We start from the raw sequence: 10,000 nt of genomic DNA, 5'->3' as shown, positions 1-10,000 counted from the left end.
GTAATATCAGCTCACAAGATGGCACAGGTATTTAAAGGGCAGACTTACTCTACAATGCACTCAACTGTGATAAGGTAAGTAATGATGAATATGGACAGGAAATGGAGGTGATAGTTGGACTCAGTTTTACTTAAATGTGCTGAAATCATCTTCAGAGATATCTAGGGTGTGTAAAGCAGACCATCGCTATACTGTGTTAGATTAAGGTGTTTTTCATATACTTTCAACTCATATGAATTCCTCCCCCACAAGAATGTATCACATTCTCACCACCTTCATTAACACACAAATGGTCAGCAAGACCCTCTCTGTCTGCTGACATTCACACCTTTTACCCCATGCACAGGATGCACCCAACTTACACCGTGAACCAGACCACAGACACACCCATTATGCTAAGTTGTGTATTCTATTGACTATAACTGAACTGTAACTTGTATGCTGAGTGTGTTGTGTTGAAGAAAGAATTCCGCGTAGAGACACCGACCGCTACGACCGGTGAGAGAACGGAGCAAGGAGAATTGAGGAGACATCGTGGCCTGTGAAGACAAAGCCAACCAGAAGCTACACTATGGACCTCCTAATCTTTCCTTCTCTCTCTCTCCATCGTAGCGTGTTGTGTGTGCTCGAAGTCTGTTACGTAGAATAAACCGACATCGACCATCAGACCGACATTTCATCGAGTTCTTTGCTAGAATCACGCAACCGCAACTAACGTCAGAGCTTACATAGAAGTCTGTTATATTACAGTATAACAGTGATGTTTTCACGGGAAATCTGTTTAGCATTTCCACCCAGACCAATGATATCTTTCAACTGTCATTGCTGTTGGAAGACAAGATGTAAAGATAAACAGAGCCAGTATACAGACTTTAGTTTAATTACACGGTTACAATTCAGTTAATCTAACTCATGTGTAATAAAGAATCTGTTCAAATGCATAATAGTTATGTGTGAACTTTGGCAGATATTCTAATGGGGAGTACCTCTTAACAGCTGAAATGACACATTACTGGATAGTGTATCTTTTTCTTTCTCTAGTTGGTACAGCTGGAGACACAAAAGCAAACTTTAGATAAGAAGTGTGCAGCTGCAGAAAATGACTAGAACGCTCTATCTCTCTCTCTCTGTCTATCCCTGTCTCGCTCTCTCTCTGTCTCTCCCTCTGTCTCTCCCTCTCTCTATCTCTCTCTCTCTTTTTCTCTCTCTCTCTCTCTGTCTCTCCCTCACTCTCTCTCTCTCTCTCTCTCTTATTCTGTCTTCCCTATGAGGTCACATACATGCTCCTCCAGTGTGAACTACTTCACCTCTTGTGAGCTCATGCTGGCTTATGAGAAAACAAGGGAAAAAATAAGACATCACAAGCACATGAGTGCATTAACGTGAGGGTTTTTCTTTCAGAGCTATTTGTGGCCTGGTTTTTAGCATGGAAGGGGAGAGGCCAGAGCTTTAACGAAGAGGAAAACTACTGGAGAGCGGTCGGCCCGTGGTCGAGAGGCAAGAGGAAGCCGCAGATATTACCAAAAATACAAGCCCTGCCTCCAGCTGCCAACATCTGGACAAACACACTAATCTTCACTCCTACAAGGGCACTCGATCTCACAACGTCTCTCCCCCCCGCTTGTACAAGGGCCTCCATTTCCTTTTACTCATGATAAAAAGAGTGGGAAAAAGAAAGCTGTATTTATCTCCCTCTCTGGTCTCCCTTAGCAACGAAACGCTGGGATGGTTTCCATGGGCGAACACGACTTTCACCTCGGTTTCAACTCTTGCTCGGTCTTCTTTTTTTCTCAAGGCTTTTTTTTGTGTTCATTCCTTCGAAATTGATGGCAGCAAATCGCGTTGCTTGGTTTGGGCAGGGCTGAGTCAGCTGACTTGGTGGGGAGGCAGGGGGGGGGGGGGGGGGGTAGGAGGAGGATGGAATATAGGACAGGTCAGCTGATCCATGTGGGCAAAGACTGGCGTGCCCCGCCGTGCCCCAGTGGGTCTCCGCGCCCGGCCCGCTCTCTACTCCCTGCTCCGGAGCCGAGAGGACCTGCACTAAATCACTCCCGCAAATACCACGGCTACAAAAGAACACCGACGACGACAACGTGAGAGTGTGGACACGACCTTTTTTTTTCTTTCCTTACCAGGCGCTCTTTCTCTCTCTCCTTCCTGTCTTGGAGAGAGAGAGACACACAGAGGGCTGACAGACTGATAGACTGACGCCCCGTTAACATCACGCAGTCATTTTTGTTCTGTTTATTCTAGTCAGCCACACCGAGTGTTCTGACTTCACTCCACCCAGGCCTCGTCACGGTGATGTGGAACATGGGCATTCATCCTGTCTCCACTCCCTTTCTGTCTATCGTCACGGTGATGTGAAACATGGACACTCATCCTGTCTCCCCTCCCTTTCTCTCTATCGTCATGGAGGATGTGAGACATGGACACTTATCCTGTCTGCCCTCCCTTTCTCTCTATCGTCACGGTGATGTGAGACATGGACACTTATCCTGTCTGCCCTCCCTTTCTCTCTATCGTCATGGAGGAGGAAGAGCAAGCGGAAGGAGGCAGGAAGAAAATCTGGTAAAGTAATGACCTAGCAACGGCATTGCCATAGGCTGTACTCACATATACAACATGATGTTTATTTTTGTACATGACCCGGGACAGTTAAGTATCTGGTAAAGACCACATATTACAGTAAAACCCTTCAGTCACTTCAATATTACATCATCTTCTCCTTGCAACCATCACTAAACTGTCTCATACAAACATCTTCTACCCTCGAAGGACAGTCATCTTGACCACGATACATGACCCTTGTGTCTCGATCTTACTCAATAGATGTTCAACTGGTAAAACACTAAGCTGGAAATTCTAACATTAAGAACTCCCAGGAGGACAAAAACAGCCTCCTGTTCTCCATAACTAATGACTGTTAAACATTCTCTAAATGACCACGTTACAGTACAATGCTACAGTAACTTTCGACATGTATGTAAGCATTTATTTATTTGGCAACCCCAAGCATCAATAGGTAAAGGAGATCCATTCCAAAAGTGCCATGTATTTACAAACATGAAAGTTGAACTTGAAAGTTGAAAGTTGAAGTTTGGAAGATGCTTTCTCTTAAAGGTCAAATACAAAGTACTGCCCTAGTAATGTTTGTGTCATTGAATCAGCTCCCTGGATTCATAACACAACGTTAGCAGTCGTTTCGTTATCATCATGTAGCATTGTTGAACCTCTGCCAAATAATCCCCCCATCACCTCCCTTCTCTCTCTTATAATATTTCTCTGTGGCAACCGTCACGTAGCCGTGTCAAGCCTACACTTTTCTGTTCCCTCGAAGGACAGACAACTCTTCAATGATGCATGACCTCTGTGCTTAGTCTGACTCAAAACTCCCCCAAGCTTCACTGGGCCCAAGTGAGGGGCATCTGCTACTATGGACAACCAAGCAGCTTTGTCGCCTTTCATTCTCCTGAGGCCAGAGAGAGAGAGAGAGGCTTAGCCTCGATATCATGACCTTCTGGCGCATGGACTGGCTAACAAGGTGCTCAGACTAGGCGCTAAAAAGAAAAAGGAGAGAGAGAGAGAGAGAGAGAGAGAGAGAGAGAGAGAGAGAGAGAGAGAAGTGGAAGAAATGTGAGATTCTTTTAGGGTCCTGGGTGCGAACATGTTTCTTTTTTCTCTTCTCGTTTCATTAATTCTTGTCAATGCTGCACGTCTTCCAGTGCAAGAGGGTGGGGGTGAGGCTAGGCTTGCTGCTATGTAGGTCCTATGTCCCCTCTGGGGGACAGTGGCAGAGACAGAGACAGACGTGGTGCAACAACACATCTGTCTTTAGCCACAACCCTAGACCTAACTCTATGTGTAGGCCTGTTAAGGGTAGATGTGTTTGAAGCGCATGCAAACCATCACAAGGCCAATTTTGTTAACCTTATTGTCAGGAAGGGGGGGGGGGGGGGCAACATAAACTGATATAAAAATAAATTGGTACTGACATTACTGACTAAGGCCTTCACTGGCCAGTGCATATGTGGCTGAGGCCATGCTAACTCCACGCTGTTCCAAAGACCTACAGATATAGAAGCACATATTTTGTGGTGGGAAGAAACAAACTTTCCTGTGGCTTTCCCCCCACATCTGACAGTATAACCCAGAGGTCACGCTAGCCTGTCGACAGACGGAGAGATCGCTGCTTTGGGTCCAACGGGTTCAACCGCTCTGAACATCTTTGGAAACCAAGTCACGTTAAATAGCTCAAACCTTCAGAAAATAAACTTTTCTATTTTTTTCCCCACTTATGGAACCTTCACAAGGGGTTTCTTCAGACTACAGTCCTACAGACATACTGTATATATATACAGTATATACATATAAAATACTGGTGATTTTTTGTGACTACTTTGTTAAGGCATAGTGCATAGAATGACAGGCTCAAAGTTATTTGCCCAGGTTTAAATGGCAGAAACAATTCTGCTCATCACTTAAAGTGAACAAATCCCAAGGGTTCCTGCAGCAACACTGCCTGCCAGAACACATCCCTGGCATGAACACAACAATCCCAAACCCTACTTTCCTTCTTACACCCCTTGTGTGATAATAGTGAAGGTCATTTGGCAAACAAACCCATTGACTAGCCTGTAATTTCTAGTAAAAGCAGCATTAAAAGGGCTTAAAGCACACAATACAATGTCACAGAGCAACACAACCCTGATGACAGCCGATGATTACCTTTGCACCGACATGGTGGGCCTTTAAAGACACAGTATGTAGTTTCTGCCATCAACAAATACTGAGACTACTGAGTGATGTAAGGGTATGATTAAAAAGGCATTGTTCTGTGTTTAGTTAGGCCTTTGTGTTTTGATTACTTGTCTGAGGAAACATAAAAATAGGAGGCCCAACTGCTGAAAGTAATGCAAAGGGAGTGTAAAGGCACTGTAAAAGCACTGTAAGCCTGGTTACCCTCAGCTAGCCAACTAGCATGTTTGGTACAAATGAAATGGAGGTTTCTGATTTGTCCAGGCTAAGTGCCTATCACTCTAATGGAGTAGACTTTATGAAAGTGGACAGCACGCCTACGCATCAGTAGCCTCTGTGGCATGCCTAAAAAAAATTGGATTTTGAAATAGATAGTGTAGATAGATAGGCCATTATAGTTTTCCATTAGGAATCTTTCTCCAGCCCCTAGTATTTTGCCATTATGGGCATGGGAATTCTGCTATCCCTGTTTGATTAATGGAATTTCTCTGAGTCACGATGGCAGGGTTCACGTCGCAGAGTTCTAACGAGCAGGAAGTCTGCCCAGACGCAACCGTTGGCTTCCTCATAATCAGACTGGTGATACACCCCTCCTGTGGCATGGTTCATATTTGCCTCCGCTCTGATCGCCTTCGGTCATGCTGTGAGAGAGGGGAGAAGCTGCAGCCTGCCACCTAAATAATGAGCATCATCACAGCTCCATAGCAAGGCTGTCTCTGCCCTTGAGGTTAGAAATCCAAATCTAACTCTAAACCCAGAGCTTATGTCTTATGTAACCTCCTCGCTGAACCAATTGGACTACCACAACAAATCTCAGGGACTTGCTGCTGTGGCTACAGATGACGCTGAAACACAGGCGTGCAGGACACATGCTACTTACCCCTCTATGCAAACACATCCAGGCATGATCTTCCATTAGACACACCAGGACATACAACTCAAGAGCAGCTAACTCAACACACATCCATCACTGTAATAGCACCCCTATGGCAGCAGTAGTTGTATTAGCATATTAATGAGACCTCTTGACTAAGGTCTCATTAAGCTTCGCGTCTCTCGAGGGCTACAGACTGATTTGTCCTCATCTAGAGCTGAAGCGTGCGGCCTCATCGCCTCCTGCTCTGCTAGCCGTGCCCAACGATGACTCACTTTTATTTACGTGTCAGAAGTGAACATCTTGTTTGCTTAATTAAGGGAACAGCAAACGTCACACAGGACTCATTCGTCTGGTTGCTTAAAATTAATTACTGAAAATAAATAATAAAATGCGTTGCTTTCAAGGACTCAGTGTGCTGAGGGGAATTTACTCAAGAGGAATACGTGTCTGTTTGAAGACAAGTTATGTGTAGGTGAATATTAAGCAAGTCCTAATGTCAGATTAGGATGCTTGAACCTGTTGTTGTTGATGATGGTGTTCAAAACCTGTTTGCTCACAAGCTTATTAATTCACACTAAATATCAAAACATGCTTGCATTGTGACTCACAAAAACAAGACGATGCCGGTGTTGGCCATGGCGTACGCCAATCCCAGAATTCCACTACCCATGATGGCGTTTCCCAAGTTGAACACAGACATTCCAAATGAGGTCTTTCCCTCAAACTGAGGAAAGGAAAAGACAAAACACAACAGAGAATGCAAGTGAGAAAAAGCAAAGGGATTCGAATGGGATAGTGACACGCAGAACTCAAGAGGAAAAGACTTGTGGAAATAACCTCATATACAACAATATACGGGTTACATCTTCATTTGTTCCTGCTGTGTGTACTTACATCCGTGAAGCGAGGGTTTTTCTTGTCATCAACTGGGGACAGAAACTCATGGCTCTCCGCCAGATTGGCCTCAGAGTCCTCAGTTCTGCTGGCACTGAGACAGAGACAGAAAAGACAGAAAAGACAGAAAAGACGGAACAACAGTCATGACAAAGCACCTCGCAAGGAACAAAGCACACTGACTCCCTGAATGGCCATTAATGACTTGAGTTATGAGCGTCTTTGTACATGAAAATGACCTGGTCATGATGGGCTCATTGTCATGAGAAGTATAAATGCTCCTGACTTGGAAATGACCTCGTGTGCGAGTAACGAGTCTTACTTACGTGGCTGTCTGAGTGTTATTAGGGACATTTTCCCTGCAAGGCCGACCCAAATCCAGCGAGTGCACAAACAGTTATAAAGAATATAAAGTCACAATGGGAGTGGAGTAAGGTGGGCATTTTATTTTATTTTTTAAACATTTTAGAAAGGCATGCAAATTATGACAGACTCTTCTACTGAGCAGTGTAACTCACGTAGTATTTTCTGTGCTATTGGGGACAGTGTCCCTGTAAAATCATCCAGCATCAAGTGACAGCATTAGGGTCAAGACATGATATCCAAACAGAGAAGACAAGGGAACATCAGCATGTGTTATAGGCAGTGGTGCACAACTGACAGATGTTTCGAGACATACTGCCTATGGCATAGGAATTGTTAAAGGCTACTGTAATATACTGAAGAGAGACACACACACAGACACACACACACAGACTCACATGCACCAATACACATACACCAACACACTTACACACATACACCAACATACAGACACACATACACCAACACATACAGACTCACATACACCAACACACATACACACATACACCAAAACACAGACACACATACAGCAACACACAGACACACATACACCAACACACTGTCACACATACACCATCACACACAGACACACATACACCAACACACAGAGACCCACATACACCAACACACAGACACACATACACCATCACACACAGAGACACACACCAACACAAAGAGTCACATAAACCAACACACAGAGACACATACACCAACACAGACACACACATACACCAAGACACCGATCCATTCAGTACACAAACACACACATTTCAATACTTTTATTTGGATTGGATTGGATTTGAAGAAGAATTACAGATCCAGAGATTAATGGAAGCGTGTCTCACCTTTGTACAGACACACACACGTACACACACTGACACACACGTACACACACACGCACACGCACACGCACACCCACACACATTACACATCATTGTAGGAACATATGTTACTTAAAAACAGACCCTAACTTACGTTGTGTTTTCGGTGCTATTGGGAACGGTTTCCCTGCAAACATGAGCAGAGAATGTCAAAGATCCAGTGTCCAGTAAAAGCACAAGGAGCAAGGCAACAGAGACAGTCATTAGTGACTATATGGAAACAGAACATTCCCACTGTCTGACACTCCTGTCAAATAACAGCAGCATGTGAGCCTTCTAATGCCCTTTTGATGAGTTCCTAGTGAAGTCTGTTTTTCGTGGAATAATAGAGTATATCTGTGCTTTAAGTCATCAGTAGTTATGAGCGTCTTTGTACATGAATGGTCATGATGGGCTCATTGTCATGAGAAGTATAAATGCTCCTGACTTGGAAATGACCTTGTGGGCGAGTAACGAGTCTTACTTACGTGCCAGTCTGAGTATTATTAGGGACATTTTCCCTGCAAGGCCGACCCAAATCCAGCGAGTGCACAAAGAGTTATAAAGAATGTAAAGTCACAATGGGGATGGAGTAAGGTGGGCATTTTATAAAAAAAAACATTTTAGAAAGGCATGCAAACGAGTCCTTCCTTCCTCGAGTCCTTCCCTCCCCAATGTGACTTACGTGGCAGTTTGTGCAGCGCTAGGAGCTGTTTCCCTGCAGGTCGACGCATAGAGGGGCATCCAGCATCCAGCGGGGGCGCAAGGGTCAAAAACACAATACAACCCATTCCTTAGAGACTACAAGGGTGAGACAAGGGCACTGCTCGCCCCATTTAGGGACCTTGTGTGAGAACAAAAATTGCTGACATTGAAGAAACGGACTATTCACTGTATACGACAATGGATAACAAGAGGTAGCAGATCTGGACACAAAGCACAAGGACATTAGATAATTGAGCTGGTGTGACACACACACATACACCCAGGACCACAGGCTTGCATGTGATGTACTGACACACACTGAGTCATTTCTGAGTCATTTACCGTTAATGAAATCCTGCCTTAATTATTAAAGCAACTTACGTTGAATTATGGGTAGAGCTGGATACAGTTTCTCTGAAAAGCGACGCAGAGAGAGGGTCCGCAGTCCAGCGGCAGTGCAAGAAGTGAAATAAACAACAGAAACCTTAGCATGGTGAGGCCAAAGAGGCTTTGGACTACTATGTCCCACTTTGAGAGGAATGAAGAAATATAGTTCACGGACTTCTGAGTACCAAGCATTTACATGCAGGTGGAAAGGTCGGGGGGGGGGGGGGGGGGGGGGGGGGGGGGGGGGGGGGTGAATTAACCAGGGCAGTTCTCATAGCACAGGGTGTGCATCACAGTCGCACACACTGGAACACAAGCGCATGCATGCCCACATACACAAGGACACATACACACTCTTACAAAAAACACATGCACAATCTCCCACTCGCTCTCTCTCGTTCTCTGTGATATATACACACACATACATCCGCACACGCAACGTCAGACACCTACACATTCAGTTATATGCTCGGGTCGGTGCTGCATTGTCAACAAGGTGCATAGTGTGTGCTCTGCGACATAACTAGTGCTGACGAGTAACCCACTAGCAGTGAGCATTAGCAGCAGGGGCTTCATATCAGAGGTTCACCTTATGAAGATGACATGACTGAATGGTCTTACGCTAGCTGAAAGACAGCATAAACACACGCTTACTTGAATTTACTGGGGACACTCCACTAAGACAACATCCTCTATCTTATTTCCTCTTATCTTATTTTGTGGGTCTCCAATAGCACTGGGGCCTCATATGTATCAAGTTCTTATTTGTTTTAGGTCCTGATATTGGTCCTTAAATGTATATACTCACTGTGCGGGAGAGGTTGTCGCCTCGGCGGTCTCGTGTCCCTTGCCATTGGGAATGGCGTTCATCTCGGATGGATCAGCTTCCATGGTTGCAGACGGGTTCATCTAATGATCCCTCTGTGAGTGTGTGGGGTAGGGGTGACTGGCCTCCTTTTGTCCCCTCAGGTTTCTGAAAACACACACACCCACACACACACACACACACACACACACAAACATTACTCCATCACATCAGTAAAGAGAGTGATTGAGTCTGTGTAAGAGAGAGGCACGGTTGTGTGTTCAGAGAGTAATGAGCAATCATTATCACGAGTAATGAGATTGAGCAATCTGTGTTTTCATACAAGTGTGT

At 44.8% G+C, this 10,000-nt stretch overlaps 1 protein-coding gene across 3 annotated transcripts in view; it reads right to left on the bottom strand.

Annotated features, from left to right (window-relative positions):
* LOC105909818 (sodium-coupled neutral amino acid transporter 3-like) overlaps positions 1 to 10,000 on the bottom strand; it is a 49,988-nt gene that overhangs the window by 23,776 nt on the left and 16,212 nt on the right. For 2 of the 3 annotated variants that reach the window (XM_031567574.2, XM_031567573.2), the window contains 9 exons: positions 9,653 to 9,817; positions 8,839 to 8,871; positions 8,438 to 8,470; positions 8,241 to 8,273; positions 7,868 to 7,900; positions 7,048 to 7,080; positions 6,856 to 6,888; positions 6,530 to 6,623; positions 6,244 to 6,359 (listed from right to left, as the gene is read on the bottom strand). In XM_031567574.2, coding sequence (XP_031423434.1) covers positions 6,244 to 6,359; positions 6,530 to 6,623; positions 6,856 to 6,888; positions 7,048 to 7,080; positions 7,868 to 7,900; positions 8,241 to 8,273; positions 8,438 to 8,470; positions 8,839 to 8,871; positions 9,653 to 9,753 — 509 coding nt within the window. In that variant the 5' untranslated portion in view covers positions 9,754 to 9,817. The remainder of the gene's footprint in view (positions 1 to 6,243; positions 6,360 to 6,529; positions 6,624 to 6,855; positions 6,889 to 7,047; positions 7,081 to 7,867; positions 7,901 to 8,240; positions 8,274 to 8,437; positions 8,471 to 8,838; positions 8,872 to 9,652; positions 9,818 to 10,000) is intronic. The other variant, XM_012838481.3, reaches the window with a different exon arrangement.

This window comes from Clupea harengus, chromosome 5 (assembly GCF_900700415.2).
Source record: "Clupea harengus chromosome 5, Ch_v2.0.2, whole genome shotgun sequence".
Taxonomy (NCBI): domain Eukaryota; kingdom Metazoa; phylum Chordata; class Actinopteri; order Clupeiformes; family Clupeidae; genus Clupea; species Clupea harengus.
Note: the sequence above shows the minus strand (reverse complement) of the source record. Positions and strands in the feature narration are given on the sequence as shown.